The 21252-nt window shown below is 37.8% G+C and overlaps 1 protein-coding gene across 2 annotated transcripts in view; it reads left to right on the plus strand.

Moving 5' to 3' along the window:
- Positions 1–21252, plus strand: part of MYO1B (myosin IB) — a 97950-nt gene that overhangs the window by 73738 nt on the left and 2960 nt on the right. The window contains exons 16-29 of one of the 2 annotated variants that reach the window (XM_009890148.1): positions 146–372; positions 549–749; positions 1997–2090; positions 2534–2683; positions 4814–4882; positions 5754–5840; positions 6130–6216; positions 8956–9042; positions 12221–12295; positions 12704–12838; positions 13747–13853; positions 16823–16955; positions 18455–18607; positions 20824–20951. In XM_009890148.1, coding sequence (XP_009888450.1) covers positions 146–372; positions 549–749; positions 1997–2090; positions 2534–2683; positions 4814–4882; positions 5754–5840; positions 6130–6216; positions 8956–9042; positions 12221–12295; positions 12704–12838; positions 13747–13853; positions 16823–16955; positions 18455–18607; positions 20824–20951 — 1733 coding nt within the window. The remainder of the gene's footprint in view (positions 1–145; positions 373–548; positions 750–1996; positions 2091–2533; positions 2684–4813; positions 4883–5753; positions 5841–6129; positions 6217–8955; positions 9043–12220; positions 12296–12703; positions 12839–13746; positions 13854–16822; positions 16956–18454; positions 18608–20823; positions 20952–21252) is intronic. The other variant, XM_009890149.1, reaches the window with a different exon arrangement.

Raw genomic sequence — 21252 nt, forward strand, 5'->3', positions numbered from 1 at the left:
GTCAAATTTAAAAGGAAAGCTGAAATGTCTTTAGTTTGTTTTGGATAGTGAGAAAGGAGGAGAAATCAATTTCTTGGTTCAGTTTTGAATTGGCCTGTGTTATAGTTCAAAACATGCTCTGATGAGACTCTTCTGTATTGTTCAGGTTATGTACCAGGTGGAAGGATTTGTTGACAAAAATAATGATCTTCTGTACCGTGACCTCTCCCAGGCCATGTGGAAGGCCAGTCACTCTCTTACTAAAGCGTTGTTCCCAGAAGGTAATCCCGCTAAGATCAATCTAAAGAGACCACCGACGGCAGGTTCACAGTTCAAGGCTTCGGTTGCTACCCTGATGAAAAATCTTCAGACAAAAAATCCAAACTACATTAGGTAAATTACCCTGTGACAGAGCTTTGGTGAATTTATGTTTGGCGAAATTAAGAAAAAAAAGAGAATATCTTTTTATCCAAGGAGAAACTATTGAAATCTATGGTATAAACTCACAATAATAGTCGTTGACACGTAGAGTGCTGCAAACAAGTATCCCTGTTTGTTTCCCTCTCCAGGTGCATCAAACCCAATGACAAAAAGGCTGCACACGTTTTCAATGACGCCCTGGTGTGCCACCAGATCCGCTACCTTGGTCTTCTGGAGAACGTCCGGGTCAGAAGGGCAGGTTATGCATTCAGGCAGGCGTACGAGCCTTGCCTGGAAAGGTACAAAATGCTGTGTAAGCAGACGTGGCCCCACTGGAGAGGGCCAGCCAGGTAGGAAAACATCAGTATTCTTACCTGTCCTGTTCCAATGATTGAAATTACTATCTTCCACATGTTCTGATTTTTTTGTTTGTTTGTTTGTTTTTAATTTAATGAACTTTCAAGTATTTTAAAAGTAAATTAAAAACTAAGCCAGTGTGGCTCAGGTGTTTTACTTGTATGTTGTTCCTTAGTATCTTTTTGGATGAGTTCGTTCACTGGGAAACCTATACTTTTCAGTAGGCTGAAAATTACAGTTCCTTGGCAAAGGAGATGATTCTAGTAATGAACTAATCTACTAATGGAAAAAAATTTGTATGTGAGCAAGGAGAGCATCTTGTTTTTAGACTATATTGCAGCCTTTACTGATATGGGCCTGAAAGAAAGGCAGAGGGAGAGACTGAGTGACTGGAGTGGAATCAAAATAAGGAGGATGTCTGGAATGATCAGAATGATGCTTGTTTTTAATAACCAACTCAAAGTGTAGCAACACCTATTTCTTTGTAGACAGTCAAGCAATCTTCCTCTGTCTTTTCAAGAAAAAACTTACATAGAAATTTGTGAACAACTATGAGATAGTACCTCTTGCAAATCAATTGTATTAAATACGTAATTTTAAATTGCATATTATTCACATGCATTTTTACAGATGAAGTCTTGGGTAGGCAAATGAGCTTCTCTTAATTCTTTTTACATGTGGCCACCAATAGCATGATTTAAGTTTCTTTCATAATAGATTAATATCTTTAGTTACAATTTAAATCTTTAGGTTATGGAGATAATGGTGGAAGTGCAGTATTGATAACAATAGCATTGTTACAGTCCTCACAAAGTTCTGTGCAATTCCTCTCTTTTCTCTTGACATTTATAAAATGCAGTTGGTGGAGTGTGGAGCATTAGCATTTGTCAAACTTGTCAGTCTTAGTTTCACATTTTGACGTTATTGTGAGAGCCCTTCCTTTTTTTAAAGAAGTAAAATCATTATAGATGTAAGAGGAAAAAAGAGGCCATTGCTGATATTAAATAAAAATTGCTCTTTTTTCATCAAATTACTCTGAATCTTTACAGTGATTATTCTTCCCTTTAGCTAAATAACCAGTGAGTAAATGAGTTAGGTTTTCAATCTTCTTATGTCAAGCACTATTTAATAATTTAAAATACGCTTTCATATACTTTCCATAAATTAATCTGTGAATATGTAAAGTAAGAAGTCTTAGAGCTGGGGGTCATGTTTGTTAAGCTCATTTACTTCTTATTAGGGCTGGAGTAGAGGTACTGTTTAATGAATTGGAAATCCCTGAAGAAGAATTTTCATTTGGTAGATCAAAGATATTCATCCGCAACCCAAGAACGGTAAGTGAAAAATGTCTTCCCCTGCAAAATCAAGCCATCTTTCATGAGGAGAGCCTGTTAGAAACTGCATAATTCACTAGCTGGTTACTACAGATTTTTCTAGGTACAGTGCTTTGATATATTGCTGTGGAATATAGCATTAAAAAAGGCACTTTCTAATGTTAGACCCATTAAAATTGGTGTGAATCAAGACTCTACAATAGCTGTGAGCCTGAATTTAATGTAATTTTCATGCACCAACTTGTGGCAATGTATCTGCCACGAACCCTGTTGAGGTATCTGCCTACAGGTCTGAAGATGAATAACCCAAAAGGCCTGAAGGGGGGACTTGAATAAAGGAGAGATTTCTCTTACAATACCTGTGCTTATGGGTTTTTTGGTCTTTTCTTTCCTACCGTTTTTCTTCCAACGTCTAACAAAACCCTAAAAAACATCACACCCAGCTCTTCAAACTAGAAGATCTGAGAAAGCAGCGGTTGGAGGACTTGGCTACTCTAATTGAGAAGATTTATAGAGGTTGGAAGTGCCGCACACGCTTCTTGTTGATGAAAAAAAGCCAGATCGTGATTGCTTCCTGGTACAGGAGATACGCAGTAAGATAATATCCTTACTAAATGGGGGGTTCTTTTTATTGTTTAATATGTTTTTGTGTATAACCTTGATATGATATTTCACATAACCCTCATATGATACTTTTCCTTGATATGTATGGAGAATTGTTGAAAGAATTCAGTTTTATGCTAGTGTTTAAGTACTGAAAATGTGAATAAAAGAAAATTTAGACCACTATTAAATATTTACTTTGTGCTTAAATAATTCAAAAGCTCACCAGAGCCTTGTAGTTGTGGGAGAGCAGGATTTTGTGGCCCAGCTGGGAGTGCTCCCAAAATCTATGGTTAATGTGTAAAAAGTGTTCGGTAATATACATGTGCAACTCTGTGGAATTCAAGCATTCCTAAGGCTTTTTTGTATTTTTGCCTTATTTGGAACCTTTGCATTTGAAGCTCAAGAATGCTGCTTGGGAGGATCCCAGGGGTTTATTTTAATTATAGCTCATAAGACTCGTAGTTCAGTAGTTGTTATTGATACAATTCTAAGACCGTTTCAGATCCGTTTGTAAATGGGGTATTCTGTGTCATGAACTGAACAGTACTGTTATATGACTCTCATGTATTTTCATCAGTTAGTAAATGGCATTGACTTAAATGATTTAAGATTAGTGTTCTTAAGTTTAGAAACAATTCTTAAACATCTCAGCTGCATTTTGTTGTTGTGTTCATATCAGGAAGCTTGATAAAATACATGATGTGGAAAGAAAGCATCTTCTTAAGCTGCAAGTTGTAGAATTGACAATCACTGTTTTTCAGTTGACAAGCACTTCTGTTTATCGCCTTGAAAGCCAGTAGTGTTTGGATAATTAGAGAGAAGTATGGATAATTTGGAAAAAGTATCAATAAATACATTTTCACTGTAAAAACTCTTCTCTCTTAACTTCTGTGATTGAATGCACCATTTCTGCTAACGGCAACATTACAGAGTTGCATTGTGCCCATATGGCTTCATTATGATTTCATACAAGCTTAATGAATTAAAAATGGAGTTACCACAGCTAGATTGGCACAACTTTTAATATAAAGAAATGAAAACAAATATGTGACCAAATTCACATCATTGTGAATTTCTTAACTGTAGACCTTTATTGGTTCACTGGTGAAACAAGGCAGCAATTGTCTTTGAATGCAGGATGAAGTCATAGCAAGACCCTCAGAATTACGTACTGGTGGCGATAGAGAGATTTCCTCAGCCTCTTCATGTAGTTGGAGGGCACCGTTCTCCTAACCCAACATGACTATTAGGCACTGTGATTTGAAAGGTTTCATAAGGAATGTGTATCCCTTCCATGAACAAAGCTTTTTGACAACAACTTGTGCTGGAGGCTTGGCTAAGGATACTCGTCTGTCTGTTCCTTCACCAGGCATGGCAGACATCATTCATGGCATGAATGTGCCCTTGATGTGGCCTAGAGGGAACTCTGTCTAGCTCGCTCATAGAGATATTCACTGTAATTGAGTGGGCTGAGTGTGAAGTCTAAAAGCCGTGTTGCAAAGTCCATCAACTGTTGTTCACTTAGTATTATACTAACCACTGGTCTACTGGAGAATTGAGCTTTTTAGAAGGAAAGTGCTCAGCTGTCCAGGAAGTTTATTGTTCAAACTGGCATACTTGGATAATACTCCAGCATGTCATTCAGGAATCCATGGGGTTTTTTCCCTATTCCTAAGTTATCATCAGCATTTGGTATTATAAAGGGACTGCGGGTAATATGAACAGCACAAGTCTTTTAAAAAGGTGGTAAAAAGCTTAGCCAACAGACCTGAGCATTTGTGATGGTTTTTATGCTACTCTGTTGGTGGGAAAGACAAATAAAGCTGTTACTGCTAGTATTTAATCCACTTCACTTTTGTGCTGCTGACCACGAACTTAGTGTTTCTGTAAACAGAGAGTGACATTGTCCATGCAGCATTGTTCATGTGCTTTGTTTCCCCTTAAGTTGAACACAAAATCTGCACTCTGATCTTCTTGGTCAAAATTTGTTCACTTTTTACATTTAGTGCTTGTATCCTTAATTATGTTTTCAAATGTTAGTAATGAAAGTTTTATTATACAATATTTTACAGTTGCAATATTCTGTTCTAAGCATCACATATTTATTTCCAATACAGCAACAAAAGAAGTATCAGAAGATAAAGAGTTCGGCTATTATAGTACAGTCCTACATCAGAGGATGGAAGGTGAGTTTCCTGTTGCTGTGGCTGTATCTGCATGGCGAGGAAAGGAGCAGGTCAGAAAACACATTTCAGGTGCACTGAGCCTCCTGACTTTCATGCCTCCTGTCCATTGAGCTGTAGCTGTGCCGTGGCCGTTGTTAAACGCTCATGTTTGCTACAAAAGAGGCGAGTTTGGGATATCTGCTTGTAGCCTGGGCTCCAAAACCCTGCAAATAGTGCAAGTGGAAGGCTGGGACCACACTAAACTACTGGGTTATCCTTGAGGTGTCTTCTGCCCCTAAGAAACACTTTGTATTTATTATTTTGTTTATATTAGTTAAAAATATCCTTTCAGTCTAACTATTGATGTGCTGTCTTTTCCCATAAGTGTTATTTGAAGAAAACTGGGTAAAAGCATCATCTCATCTTGAGTTTTCTGTTTCTCATTGAAGAACATGCTCTTTTCCAGTAGCACTGCCATGGATAAAAGCCTGGTGTGAGAGCAGCCTTAAGTATGACCTAAAGCCAGGCAATTTACTTGTGATTTATTCTTTATTGCAGTCAAATGCAATGTGGAGGAAAAATATTGTTGCCGTTGTATAGACAGACATATCGATATCTCAGGTGATGCTGCAAATCTGGGAGAAAACTGAAAATTGAACTAAGATTCCCTGAACTGGCGGTCCCAAGATCACTTGTGCCCACTTGTGCACAGAATCCTTCCTGGAACAGCAAATGTTAGGCTGCATAGCATTTATGAATCTATTTGCTTAGGAATTGTGAGGCATTGTGTTTTGGTTTTGCCTAGATTTACAGGTTACAGTGCCTTAGTTTAAAATAATTAAGAAATTATAGTTACTTATTCAAATAAAGTAATGTCTTCAATCATTTACAGGCTCGGAAACTTCTTCGGGAACTTAAGCACCAGAAGCGTTGTAATGAGGCTGCCACAATAATTGCTGCTTATTGGCATGGTACCCAGGTAAGAAAATGGCAACAAATTGTGCGCATAATTGTCTCTACATAGAATGAAGAAGGCCCTTCAGGGTAAAGTTATCTGTGAATATTTTCAGTGGCTTAAATTACCGATTTTTATGTTTCTCTTTGCTGCTAACATGTTTTAGCTGGTGCAGTCTGGGAAGCTGGGGCACGCTTTAATATTTGCTCTTTGTAGTGAATGGTTTCTTTCTTTCTTTCCTGCACCATCGGGAACTTGCAGTAACCTTTTCTTTCCTAAGCTTTTCTATATCCCATTTTCAAATGCATCACAGGCGCGAAGGGAACTGAGACGGCTGAAGGAGGAGGCTAGAAATAAACATGCTATTGCTGTTATTTGGGCTTACTGGCTTGGATATAAGGTACTTCATGCACATATCACGTGCCCCCCTTCATTACCCAACAACATCAACATTTAATCAGTAGTAAATAGTGAGAATTAATGACTAATACAATTGACTTTAAAATAATAGAGCATGATCATTGATTCCTTCCATTTCCATTCATGCCACACTTAATAAATCTGACAACATTCTGTATGTCAGTTTTTTTGTAGAGTAGGAAATTCTTTGCATGGCAACCAAGTAGTGATTTGCACTAACAAGCCATTAGACTAGATTAAAAATGACTAGACTACAGTGTTCTCAAATTAGCAAACGCATTTAACGCCATTTAAATATGCAAAGCATGGTTTGTGGGGGGAGAGAAGGTTGGGGGTTTTTGGTGTGTGGTTTTTTTTTTCTCCCCTAACAAGTGCTTTCAGTGACACTATTAGTGATCCACTAAGAGATTTTCACCAGGCTGTATATGCTGTACCTTGGACAGTCTTCATTTACAAGGTCAAACCAATGCTATTTAGTTTTACTAAATTTTGGTTTTAATTGGTTTAATTGATTCTCTGGCTGTGATTTGAACCAGTTAAGAAAATTTCAGTAAGTACAAGTAAATCACGGTTTTATGACCTGATCTTTTAGCAGAAAATGATGTTAGTTTGCAATTCTAAACTTACAGCCCTAGAAAAATCCCAGGAATTCCAGCATCAGCTGTTTGTTTTCAGAAGCAAAGTCCCACTGAAAGATTCTTGCTAATCCCCAGCCTGCAGTTGTGGGTTATGTGAACATTTGAAATGCTGTTCACTAGAGGTCAAAAATTTAGTAGTTTCAATTAATAAATTCGTAACGCAGTTGAAAACTACATTCAGTAAATACATTAAGTTAAAAACATCTTCCAGTTATTATTTAGGTTGCAGGGGGGTGAGAGGTGTTCTCAGAACACCTTGCCAACTAGATGGAGAAATGTGCTCAAATTACATCTGGAGTATAATGCTGAGTTTGACCTTTGCTATTTTGACATAAATCTATTAGATTTCTACTGAAATGGCAGCCTTGGGAATTGAAACAAACATGTACAGTATTTCCCTCATACTTGAGAGACTTTGCATCTTTTCAGTTCTAGCTTGATATTTAGGTAGCTATACAGTTTGACAGACACACAGTTTCCTCTATATTTAAGTGCAATACATTGATAACTTATTTTATTTTTAACCAGAGTTCCTTTCACCCCCGAAATTGCTCCATACTGCAGAAGTGAAATGTACTTTCCTGGATTTTTAAAGGTTTTTAAGATGTTCTTTAGGATTAAAAAGGACACATCCAGAAAGCAATGCACTAGTGTCAACTGTGTTAGAGCTCCTCATTTAAATATCTAGTAGATTTGGATAACTTTAACATGTTTTAGTAGCTATTTTTATCAATTGGGTCACAGGAATTTCATGTAAAATTGCCTCCTTATTCCTTAGATATAAATAATCTAAATATAATTATATATATAACTCTAAAGATAATAATCTAAATTGAACTAAGACTAGAAAAAGAATTACAGTATCTGATAAAAGATAAAACTTGTTATTGGTGTGATATTTTATCTTTTCCCAGGGGAATATTTAAACCAAAAGCTTCTGAAAGTTATCTTCAGAGATTTCTTGCTTTACAAAAAAAAAAAAAAAGAAAAGCTATAAACCTCAAGTATTCAGTTTCCTTCCTTTTCACAAGACAGACTAATATTTTGCTTTGCAGAGTCCTTGTTTTTACAGCGCTGTATAGTAGCTGCTTTTGTGCCAAGCAGATGAGTGAAAACATATTCTTTATGAGAGCCTGCATCTAATGCAAATTAACCTTTCTAGCTATATCAGAAAAGCGTAACTGGCACAGGCTGGAACTGCTGTTGCACAAGTCTGTTTGACAGCATATAACTTGACAACTGCAAATATATCGCTAGAGCTCCTGATCCTATAATGCTGGAACTCTTTGTTTTACTTGACTTTTATCATCAGATAACTGAATAACAAATGTACTGGTATCTCCGAAAATGTGAGATTCTGTTAAGTTGCCCACACATGCCTTTGTGTTTAGAATACTTTGCAAATTGCTTTCCTAAAATGGGAGGGACTGATGAAATTAGGTAGGTGCCTATCTCTTTATACATGAGGAAGGCACTAGGTTTGGGGGAGTTTACCCCTTCATTCCAGAAAGACAGGCATAATTTACCAGGCTGAAGATTTTTTTTTTTAAAGTACACAAAGATCAAAACATAAAAATAACTTCCAGAACAAAAGCCCTCCGTACAGTGCCGGTAATTCATCGTGACATACATAGTTTCAGAGGTGATTCTGTTCTGCCCAGGCACTTGCCAGTGGAAAAAATGACTAGATAGTGAGATTTTAGTAAGTCTTGATTTTCATACGCATCGTTTTGACCATACAACTGCAGGCAAAATTCTCCATTAGAATCAAGTTACGAGGTACTTACCACTGATTGCGAGGTCTGCACAGAAGAGAAGATGGAAACACTGATAGCGAATACTGGGGCCGACAAAATTCTTATCTGTACATGCCCCTTAAGCAACAGTGGAGCCTTTTGGCCTCCCTGTGTGGCTTCACCCCGGTTCTCACAGACATGCTGGGTTTTAAAGGTTAAACGCTGTTCTTTCATCTTTCTATATCTTGATTGTAAGTTGGCTGTTCTGTTTGGGAGAAGCCTTTTCCTGGTCATTGTGCTACCTGCATCGGGCTGTCTCTTTTGTTCACTATCTAAACCTTTTAGGCTCGAAGGGAATTGAAACGCTTGAAGGAGGAGGCTAGGCGTAAGCATGCTGTTGCAGTCATTTGGGCTTACTGGCTTGGACTGAAGGTACTTTCTCAAACACTCCCGTCTGTCAACATGAACTCAATAAAGCGTGGCATCTCACTAACACTTAATAAACAAGCGGTTGTGTGGGCTCGCTAGTAGGGATGATTTTTACATGGAATTACATTGCTTAATTTTGTCATGGGCTTTCACGATTCATAAGCTGAAAATGCCTCATTTACAGCAGTATTTAGGCATCAGGTGGTTTTTTGTCATATCAGGAATTCAAGTTCTCAAGTTAAAGACAAATGTTAGATTAAAGGGACCCTATTAAGGTTGTTGACTTCAAAACTTGACCTGCGTTGGCAAAGATCCTACCCAGAAAGATTACAAGCGTGTATTTTCTTATTGTAACCTCTGCTTGTTTGAATGGGAAGTAGAGCGGAGCTGTTTGACTGTCACTGCTGCTCAGATTAGACCCCTGACCACAGTGTCAAGGGCATGGTGTAAAGCTAATAATGTCCTGTCACTTCCATCAAGCCTTTTTAGGGCATGCCATTGCATGCAGTTACCTATGGCTTGTGGCAGCCATGAATTCCCGGAAAAATGGAGATGTACAAGAGTCTTTTGGGTTTTGTCCCTTGCTTTCAAGGACTGGTTGGCAAAAGAAAACACATTTGTAATCTGGAAAAATGTAGTTCTGTTCTGTAAATTGACTATGAAAATGGCATCTTGAGATGTTTCAGGTCTGTTCCCAAATGATTTATGTCATACAGTTTTCAAACATAGCTTTACAGATGCAGTCCTGAAGAACTGGAAATCTAAATCAGTTTTGTTTGGCTGGGGGTCACTTTTGCTAATAGGGAAGTTGCAGACTACAGAAGTCTAAAAGGCAACAATTTCTTGATAATGCAGAGTAAAGTCCAGCTGTCATATTCTCATTCTTATTCTAACAATGATGAAATGGGAAAAATAGTTACAAAGCATATAATAATATATAATATATATAGAATGTATATGAAAAAATCCATTACAATACATGCGTGGAAGCCAGAGCTGGAAATACAAAGGAGCCATTTTAAGAAGTCGTTCTGCAGATCAGAATCACACTTGCGGTACTACTGCAAAAGTGGGTCTGTTTCTATGATTTTAAAACGAGAACATGTCCCGCGTGAGAACTCAGAGGCTGTTTTATATCAAACAGCGTCATTTAAATGAAAACTGATGAATCCAAAACCTTTAAGGCACATTACAGCAGGAGTATGTTTCTGCCTGCCTGTGGTGTGGTTTTTCAATGTATTTTTTAAATAGCATAAGCAACAATTCTGTCTCACCTGGAATTTTTCTGAATAAGAACATAAGCTGTGGTTCCAATATACCACTGTTACCACAGGCGATTCTCATTTGTCTGATGGCAAAGTATTTTTACCCATGACATATGAAGGTGAAGATTAAAAGTTGATACAAGTGATCAAGATTAAACAATTAATTCTTGAGTCTTTTTTTTTTTTTTTTTTTTTTTTTTTGATTGTGTGATAAGTAGATTTTAATAGCATTTGTGGTACTTTCCAGATTTAGGCTTTTCTGGAATGGCTTGCATTTCTCAGAGCTTGCTTTGCAGCTTCCCTGCAGCGCCAATGGGATGTGTGGGTGTGTATTAGTCCCTTTGTTCCAAATTAATTTGCACACCTTGCAGCTCAGGAAGAATAATATAAGGCAACATCATTAAAGAGAGTCTATGAGAACATGGTGAGATTTGGGATAATTTTGGTTGGAGTGGCTTTGAGTGCGTTAATTTCCATCCCTGACTAATAAATGAAGGATGTACACTAATTATAAAGCACTAAACCTTACAGAAAATCGGTGAATAAGAACTCTAATAATTTTTCTTATGAAGTGAGGAAGAAAAAATTATGTACTGTATTTGCATTGAATGAAGACAGCTGAATGCTGTCAGTTCTGTTGATGCATCTTAATGTGTAATTAAGCAAACCCCATTTATCTGTGGGGGCTTTTTAATCCCAGAATGGTGACAGATTCTCGCTTTCAAAATGCTGGCTTATCTTAAAATGCATGACACTCAATATGGGGCAGAAGGTGTGCCAGCGTAAACCAAGCGAGCTTTTTCTTATAAGTTGATGTAGGTTTTTCCTCTATGGGTTTCCCTTTATTTTCTGGTTACAGTGAACTCAGCAACACATAGCAAGTTAGCTAAAACCACTAAATTTGCTCTGGGGTAAATTATGCAAAGCCACGATGTTTTCCCTGGTTTTTGCTCAAAACTTTTAACAGGTGTGGTGCGGGCTGTGCCAAAATTTGAAGAAAAAAAAAAAAAAATAATAATTAGGGGGTGTTTCGGTTAACTTGATGGGAGCATGGTTCACATAAAACTGCAAACCGGTTGTGCTCTCTCTCAGATTGGGTTTTCTGAGGGGGGGAATTTAGATGTTATGCTAATTAGCACTGGTAGAAATACCAAGGGGAAAACAAGTTCTCTGAAAGTTGCATTTACAAGGATGTATAAAAAAATCAGTATCACCTGCAAAAGTGGTTCTCAATGATAACTATTTTATTGTTTTTATAGTTTTTAAAATAAATTTTAGGAGCAAATATCAAGCTTGCTGACATTAAGCAACCCTTGTGTTGATTCTCTGCTCTTATCAAGCAGCTAAATTTTATTTTCCTTCTGGAAGGAAGACTGCTTGTATTAAAAGAGTTTTTTCATGCATAAGTCTGCTGTGGAAAAAAAAATCCCTTTTTTATCAGAGGAAATTCTGTGTATTAAGAATCTTAAAGGAGAAAAATTGGAAATAGTTTGTCAGTTAACTATGTAATTAACATCAGTTCAGTGTCACTTCAGACACAATAAAATATGTATCACTGAATATACCACACTTTTTCAATCCAACTTTACGCAAAAGCCTATGAAAAAAGACTCATGCTGTGAATTCAACAATATTTGAATAGCTTGCCTTTTCAGACGAAAGTATTTTGAATTCTCTGTTTAATTTGCAAATGACTGTACTCAGGTCATCCGAGGTAACTTTCTGACCTCTTGGTCCACGGTCTGGTTCACATATTTTAAGTGTACCCAGTTAGTGTTCCTATTTCAGGGAACACTTTGCATGTTTGTATGCTTTTTTTTTTCTAGTATTTTCTGCCATAGAGCTTTATAAAAAAAGTACCTGTGCAAACAAATTCATTCTTTGTATTCACTTTGAGGGTTTGTTTCACTTTTCAGGTCCGTAGAGAGTACAGGAAATTCTTCAGAGCCAATGCGGGAAGAAAAATTTATGAATTTACCCTTCAGAGACTTGTATGTATATATTTGTAAAAAGCTCATGCACATTTTCTGTGTTTAAAATTTTTGTTTTGTAGCAAAAGTAACAGCTGTATTATGGCCTTGATGGTCTTTTTAAGGAAATGTCCAAGCTAAGCATATGGAAAATTGACAACTTAAATATTCTGATACTGTAAAAAAAGGACAGTTATAGTGTTTTGAAGGTGTGGGAGTGGTACTAACTATTAGCCACACTTGTATAATAGCTAAATCTACATTTCTCTATATACCGGCCTTTTTAGATGCATATTCAGGTTTATGAAAGCTGAGAGTTGCAGTTTGGTAACTGTGCTTTTAATCACAGAGGATCTGCTTTTCCTTGCTTATTTCAATAAGTCTGGTATTTGAACATTAATAAAACATCTTGCTTCAATTTCATCACAGATGCAAAAATACTTCCTGGAAATGAAGAATAAGATGCCTTCCTTATCACCAATAGATAAAAACTGGCCAGTGAGACCTTACCTTTTCTTGGATTCAACTCACAAGGAACTAAAGAGGATTTTCCATTTGTGGAGGGTAGGACATATTCTGGTCCAGTCTGTACAGAACTTCATCCTACAATTTTCAGTAGTTTTGTGTTGTTCATAAAGAGCCTATTTTTAGGATGTATTTCTTCCCATTCCAGACAGGATATTTTACTTCTTTGGAAGAAGTGTGTCTTTTGATCATTGTCTCTGGCCTGCAAGGGGTATAACTCTCCTGCCTACTCCCTTCTGGGGCTACGGAGAGAGGATTGCTTCCTGCCATCAGCTTTTAACTTAATAGTAAAGCAGTATGCCTGTTGCTTGTTAATTGGTAGCTTATAATACTCGTGTCCATGGCCAGGACTGGGATTAGCTCTTAAACCAACATTGGAAGTATCGGGTGGAATTTTTTACTTATGAACTGCAGTTAGCTGAAATTTGTTTTGGATCTTTGGATGGAGAGAAGGGCGAAAATCTGTGTAAGTGCTGATGAGACGTTTTACTGATCTTGTGGGCTACGGCTGCTGTGAATTGTCAAGGAACGGTTTTTGTTTCTGCAAAATTCATCCTCTCAGCTATATCTTGTTCTTTCTGTCTGTTTTTACATAAACTTCCGCAATCCTGGAACTATGTATGTTTCTGTGAACCTTTTTAGCACAGTCTCCCAGTGACTGGTATCTGATAGGTTAAACTCGTGTTCAAATGCAGCATGCTTAAATGATATATTTTAGAGATTGTTTTTGGTGTAATTCAGAAGTATCTAAAATGAGCGAGGAGAAAAACACCTCTGCTGTTTGTTACTGTGCTATGGTGGCATGTAGGATGGAGCTGAGTCACTTAAGAAGCATACAAAGAATGTGCACATTGAGCAATAAGCAAACATTAGTCTGTGGTGCTGCTGCTTCAAATCAGATTTGGAAGGATAATTTTTTGGTTTGTTTAATATATCATGTTTTCTAGTGTAAAAAGTACAGAGACCAGTTCACAGATCAGCAGAAGCTTATATATGAAGAAAAACTGGAAGCAAGTGAACTTTTCAAGGACAAGAAGGCTTTATATCCAGCCAGGTAATGACTTATTCTGCTGCTTTTAGTATACAATAAATTCAGTATCCTTACACAGATTTAGGAAACTAAGTAAGATTTTAATTTTATCTTAAGTGGGAAAGTGCATTTTCCTTGTTTTACAATGTCCCTCCATCATTTTACTTTACAATCCTGGAAATGGACCTTAGTTTGCTTCTAACTTAGATGTTGTTGCAGTCCATCCATGTTGCAATCCGTTAATACTGAGCACTTCTGTCCAGAAGCCATGATGTTTTGTTGTTCTAACCCCTCATGACCTGTTCACATCGTAAAAATTTGGAGAACTTGTAGAAGGGAGTAACTCTCACCCTTTCCCCTAGTTTCCATCACGCTGGTTCCCGCAACCGATAAATGTAGAGTGGAACTGAAAGGCTGCAAGTGACAATGTTGCTCTCAGATGAGGTGTGCCAGGGAGCTCTCCTATTTTCAAACTTAGTATGTTCAGCATAATGCTCTAATGTGAAGACTGGCTAATTTAAGAGTTAGATACATTGATTTTATTCTTTTTTTAAAGGATACTAAAAAAAAAAAGTGCTTAGAAGTCTATTTCCATTTTAGAACCTTTTTTTTTAATAATCGGAGACTTTTTAAACGTGAAATCTCTGCATATAAGCTTTTTGGTTTCTCAGATGATTGAGTTCTTAAAAACTGGTAAATTCTTGTCATTGCTGTCTGCAGAGCTAACGTTACTTAATAAAGTGCAGTAATATCTGATTTTGCTTAAGGAATGCTTTTTTTTTTTAATGCATGCGATAAAACTGCAAAACAGAGATCTGATGTTCTTGAAAGAAGTTGAATTGAACTTTTTAAGTGAATATGAGGTTAGAAATTGTGGTTTTCTTGGAAACAAAGGTCTTGTCTATCCCAAGAGATTTTTTCTTTTAGAAGCAATAGTTTGAGCTGAGCAGGAACAAGGCACGGTAAAGTGAGAAGCAAGGTTCAGTAGAGGGTGGAACAGGAATCTGCAAGAGTTGATGAGAGCAGTTCCATGCATGGACAAGCTCTGCTTGGTTGTTTGTGTGTTTTATTGGTTTTGTTTTGTTTCATTTTTGATTGAGCCATTTCCTTTTTTCCTGTAATGGGCTCAGTATATATTTCTCTTTCTTCCCTTCTTCCCTTCAGTAGATCACTTATTTAATGGCTGTGTGTGTTAGCTTGTGTTTTGTTCCTTATTTGCTTTGGGATGTCTTTTTTTTTTTTTTTATACTGCTGGGAAAAGAGAAAGATGCTGCCTTTGGACTTTTCTAGGAGCAAGTAGGTTTTTTTGCTTTGAGTCAGTATACATCTGATCAGTAGGAAAGAAGGAATTTTATTTATATCCCTGGTTTGGTACTTTTTACACCAAGACTGAACAATGAAATATTATAGAGCAAAATATATATCTGAGTTACTTTTATCCAAGACATTCTTACATGGTATATGTGATAGAGGGTAACTTGATTCATTTCAGTTTTAGCTTGTAAGTCGTCATCGTTTGATTAGGGACAAAGTCCACAGGGAATCTGCTGTTTTGGTGACTATGGTTTCATAATGCTAATTAATAAAAACAAAAAACCCAAAGCTCCAACATGGTAGAAATTTAGAATGCTTTCCGCACTCTGCACCCATTTAGAAATGTTTCCATCTCTTTTTCCCTTGTATTCAGAGCTGATTAGGTCCTGTTGGATTTTTTTATTGGCCTAAGGGTGGAGGAAATTATTGTATAAAGTTTCTGATTAGTTAGTATGATAATAATTCATAGGATGGGGCTAATTTTCTGTGTGTAATATAATTATTTAAGAACAGAGAGGGACTTCTTGTGATTACTAAAATACCAGTACCCTTCCTTTTCTCTCCCATCTCCCTGTGTGACAGAGATACAATTACAAAGGTAGTGCTATTACACATAATATATTGGTTCCTCTTGGGCTCTAGTCTTGGCAAAGCTTTGCATTTAGTACTTTGACTGTAATTTAATCAAAGTGATTAGTTAAAGTGACTTCCAAACAAAGCAAGCAGCAACTGTATTCACCAATTCTGAACTGATAGCGAAGTTCTTACTGTATAACCCTGAGGTGTGTAAAGACGGGGGGATCTGCAGGCACAACAAGTCTTGACAACGAGCTGGTACACATTTAACAAACAACAGCAGATCTTGAAGGCAAGTCTTGTCTTTCAGTCTGAAATATTGTTGAGGAGCAGAGGTGTTGGTGCTACTGAAGTTTTACTTCCTCTGTTTTCACAGAGTCTGTTATTGGGTGATTTTAAGTCAAAATTCATTGCACACGCAAGGATGTACTTACGTCTGATACCTATAGCAATTTGGCCCGTTTAATTGGAAAATGTTTTCAGAGCAAGGCAAAAAAAAATCCTATTACTGTCTCTGGTGATAAATTTCTTTATTCACCATCACTGTTAATGTGTGCTATTGTGTACAAGGTTCTGTGTCTAATACACATACCGTTTCTTACCCCTCCTCCTCCTTTCTTCTTTCCCTTTGAGATATATCCACACTACTCTGTAGCAATTCCCAAGGTATTTTCAGCTGATGTAGTATGCCTGCATGGCACAGATTGATGCCAACACCACCACACTGAGTGACCACTGATACCGACCTGAAGAGGCTCAGGGCAGAGCTCGGGGGGCCGCAGTTGAGAGGATGGAGGACAATCACACTGCATGACTCTCCCTGGCAGACAGGTACCGACCTGAAGAGTCTCAGGGCAGAGCTCGGGGGACCGCAGTTTTCAGCTTCTGAGAGGATGGAGGACAATTACACTGCATGACTCTCCCTGGCAGACAGTGTATCAAAGCTTAAGGAAGTTTCTGGCAGTATAGAGGCATTGAAAATGGTATTTGGTGCATCTCCTGGCCCCCCAAAGCCTGAAGCAGAACATCATGTCTTTGGAAGGTTTACTTCTTCCCTGAAATTCATATTTAACGCATGTTTCTCTTGTCTTTTTGTTGGGCAGTGTTGGGCAGCCATTCCAAGGGGCTTACTTGGAAATCAGCAAGAACCCCAAGTACAAAAAACTTAAAGATGCTGTGGATGAAAAGATCATTATTGCGGAAGTTGTGAATAAGATCAATAGAGCTAATGGGAAGGTAATAAAATGCCATTTTAGGCATTTTAGGGTAGATCATTTTTGTTATAAATAAACTGAGAGGGGGACTTTGTCAGCTAAGTCTGAGTATTTAAAAAAATGCCTTTTTTCTTTTTAAGGGTGAGACTCAAAATGTTGGATTTATGTAAACTGGTGATTTTAAGCATCCATTTTAAATTTATGTAAAGACTATTAAAATCTTGTTTGGGTTTGTAGTTTTCAGTGACTTTTTCCAAACAAAAATGGCATCTCATCAGCTGGTAACAGGCTGCATTGATTCACAACTAAATGTAGTCTCCGTACCAAACTTAGATCTTCTATTTGCCAATTGAAGAAAATAAATACTTAGAGAATATTGTTCTTGTTCAAGTAGTTCGAGGTTGTCATTCAAGCTCCTGATTATCACATTTTATTATGTTTTAAAATTGTGAGTGGCATACTCTGCTAGCTTTGCCTGTCTTCTGATTGATATCAAAAGCTTTTTGGAATGAAGAGACAAGTTTCTTGTATCATTTGAATAAAGCCGTTAAATATACTGGGTACTTTTTTAATCTGCCAAGACAGAACTTGTTTTGCATTTAAATTATACTTATTAAAACAGAAAGTATTATCCTCCCTTAGTAAATGTAATTGTTTTCACCATATCTCTCTAAATATTAGAAGTAGTAGATCTCAGCTTCTCAGATGTAGATGTCATTTCTGCATTTGTAGGAGTGAAATTAGGTTGCATGTTGTTGATGCCAAGTTAATTTTCTGGTTTACAAGAAACTAATTAAATGAAGACAATATCTTTCCTGTACTTGCATAGGCTATAGCTCTCAAGGCAAAAAAACCCCAACATATGAATAATGAGCTATGGTTCTATGTGCTTAAGACAGCTACTTCTTAATTATAATAGTTAAGACTTTATTCTTTAAAATTTTACAGGAGAAAAAGCTGTATATAGATTAAGTTCTCATTTTTCTTTCTTATTATTTTCTAAGATGAATTTAAGAACACACTTTCATGCTTTAAAAGTATTTGTCATTTGAAAAGGGAGGAGAACACTGAAAATACCTACGAGATTTGTGTTGTTCTGCAATATGGTTTTGGTGAATAACAGTAAATAGTGAACCGTAGTCCTGAATTAGCTATCACTGAAAAGGTACATTGGTTTTCCTGAGGATTGACAGAGGATGAGAAATGAGGTTATCCTCATTTACATAGTTCTGACTTTCACTTTCTGAATTTTATAACTGTAAGCTGGTAATTAAAGGAACTGTTTATATCTAAGCATATGTGCCAAAATGAGCTAAGCTTCTCAATCTATAATTAGACACATAAATGAATTTGACCTGATTTTAACTGATCTGCAGCTTTTACTGAACATCAAATGTTCGTGTTTGCTAATGTGGGCCAGGCTTATTAACTCTATGAACTGCTCATAGTCTTAGTCGGTGCTCAATAAAGACCAGTGCTCTCTTTGTGTAGACAATGGTTTGCATTTTTGTATTTTCACAGGCTACATCCAGGATTTTCTTATTAACCAAAAATAACGTTCTTCTTGCGGATCAAAAATCTGGGAATATAAAGTCAGAGGTTCCACTGGGAGATGTTACCAAAGTATCCATGAGCTCCCAAAATGATGGCTTCTTTGCAGTGCACCTCAAGGAGGTCGGTTACAATTTTATAATACAGTATGACTGTTTTACATGCAGTGAAATAAAAATTGTGTATTTATTATCTTGTAGCATTAAATCGTCGTGGTTAGCCTGTAGATTTAGAAGTTTATTTAACTTTACCATATCTGCAGAAACTTTGATTTAAAACTACCGAAGCCAAATGCGAACAGTTATTACATTATGAATGATCGTTTACTTGTAAAAATCAGACTTTGTATTTCACTGTAGCCTCTTCAGGATTGGAGTTTTCCATTTGTAATATGGGCCTTTAATCTGGTTCAGATACCTTGTGGCAGTGTTTTCCTTTTTAGCTGCTCAGATAATTCTTCCTGACACACTGGCAGAATATTTCTCTCTTTTTTGTGGGATGCCAAGAAATCTATGTTATGGCACAGCTAATTTGGTTACTCAGTTCTAAAGAACTTAGTTCAGTGCTGTATTTGCTTCACTGCACTGTCACCATTGCTCTGCTAAAATCACTAAGCTGGCATTTGTATTCTAGCTTAAATGGATTTGGAAAATGTCATATGTAGTGTCTTTCCATACTGACCACCTGCAGCCCAATACTGGTGGTGGTAATTGGTTTCTGTTCCTTTCTGAAAATATTGTAAGCTTGCTGTGGTGTAGCCAGAAGAGGGATACAGAAACACTACAGTTTCATAGGACAAATGAAGGTGACCCTCCTTTAGGGTCAGAAGGCGTTTTTAACTTTCTCAACAGGTTTGTGGTTTATTTGAGAGCGAATTGCATTTTCATAGAATGGTTTAGGTCAGAAAGGACCTTAAAGATCATCCAGTTCTACCTACTCTGCCATGGGCAGGGACACCTCCCACTAGACCAGATTGCTCAAAGCCCCATCCAGCCTGGCCTTCAACACCTCCAGGGATGGGGTCTCCACAACTTCTCTGGGCAACCTGTTCCAGTGCCTCACAACCCTCATAGTGAATTTTTTTTTCCTAATCTCTAATCTAAATCTACCCTCTTCCAGTTTGAAGCCATTACCCCTTGTCCTATCACTGCATGCCCTTGTAAAAAGTCCCTCTTGAGCCCTCTTGTAGGTGCCCTTCGGCTACTGGAAGGACACTATAAGGTCTCCCCAGAGCCTTCTTTTCTCCAGGCTGAACAACACTAAGTGTCTCAGCCTGTCTTCATAGGAGAGGTGCTCCAGCCCTCGGATTATCTTTGTGGTCCTCCTCCAGACTCACTTCAACAGGTCCATGTCCTTATGTTGAGGGCTCCAGACCTGGACGCAGTACTCCAGGTAGAGTCTCATGAGGGTGGAATAGAGGGGCAGAATCACCTCCCTTGACCTGCTGGCCACGCTTCTTTTGATGCAGCCCAGGACATGGTTGGCTTTCTGGGCTGCAAGCACACGTTGCTGGTTCATGTTGAGTTTCTCATCAACCAACACCCCCAAGTCCTTTTCTTCCAGGCTGCTCTCAATCCATTCACCACCTGGCCTGTATTTATGCATGGGATTGCCCTGGCCCACATGCAGGACCTTGTGCTTGGCCTCGTTGAACTTCATGATGTTTGCACAGGCTTACCTCTTAAGCCTGTGTAGGTCTCTCTGGATGGCATCCCTTCCCTCCAGCATGTCAGCCACTCCACACAGCTTGGTGTCATCAGCCAACTTGCTGAGGGTGCACTTTATCCCAACATCCATGTCATGAACAAAGATTTTAAACAGCACTGGTCCCAGTAGCAACCCCTGAGGAACACCAACACCACTTGTCACTGCCCACCACTCGGACACAGAGCTGTTGACCACAGCTCTTTGACTGTGACCATCCAGCCAGTTTCTTATCCACTGAGTGGTCCATTGGTCAAATCCGTGTCTCTCCAATTTAGAGACCTGGATGTCATGCAGAACGGTGTCTAATGCTTTGCACAAGTCCAGTTAGATGACATCTGTTGATCTCCCCTTATCCACCAATGCTGTAACTCTTTCGTAGAGGGCCACCAAATTTGCCAGGCATGATTTCCCCTTAGTGAAGCCATGTTGGCTGTCACCAATCACCTATTGGCTGTCACCAATTTTGATCCTATGCACTGCACTGCATCCCTATTTAATTTAAAAGACAAAAGACGTCTGTTTCATTGCACTGGGAAGAGAAGACTCCTTGTAAAACCTCCTGCTTGGCTGACATGTAATATTTTTCATATTCTAGGTTTTGGTAGTCCTAACTACTTTCCTTTCTGTTTCAGGGTTCAGGAGCAGCTGGTAAAGGAGATTTCCTGCTCAGCAGTGATCACCTTATTGAAATGGCCACTAAACTTTACCGCACTACTCTCAGCCAAACCAAACAGAAGCTCAACATTGAGATATCTGATGAGTATGTTTCTTGTTTGCTTAAAAGTGCATTTGCTTTAATGCAACGTGCTAAAAAGTCAAGTATCTAATGTTAGAAAAACAAAACACTGTTGTGTAACTAATACTTCTTTTCTCTTGACAGAATACTTGTAAATAAGGATCCAATTTTCAATGTGTACTCATTCCTAATATTCATTTTTGCTCTTATTTCCTTGAAAGTCATTAAAGAAAATGTGCTTTTCTTAAAGTAATTTCAAATAGGGCTATGAAGCAGAACTGCTACTGCAGAAATAATTAAGAGACACTACATTTGAGAGTCTCAT

Source organism: Charadrius vociferus, unplaced genomic scaffold (assembly GCF_000708025.1).
Source record: "Charadrius vociferus isolate BGI_N301 unplaced genomic scaffold, ASM70802v2 scaffold147, whole genome shotgun sequence".
Classification (NCBI taxonomy): domain Eukaryota; kingdom Metazoa; phylum Chordata; class Aves; order Charadriiformes; family Charadriidae; genus Charadrius; species Charadrius vociferus.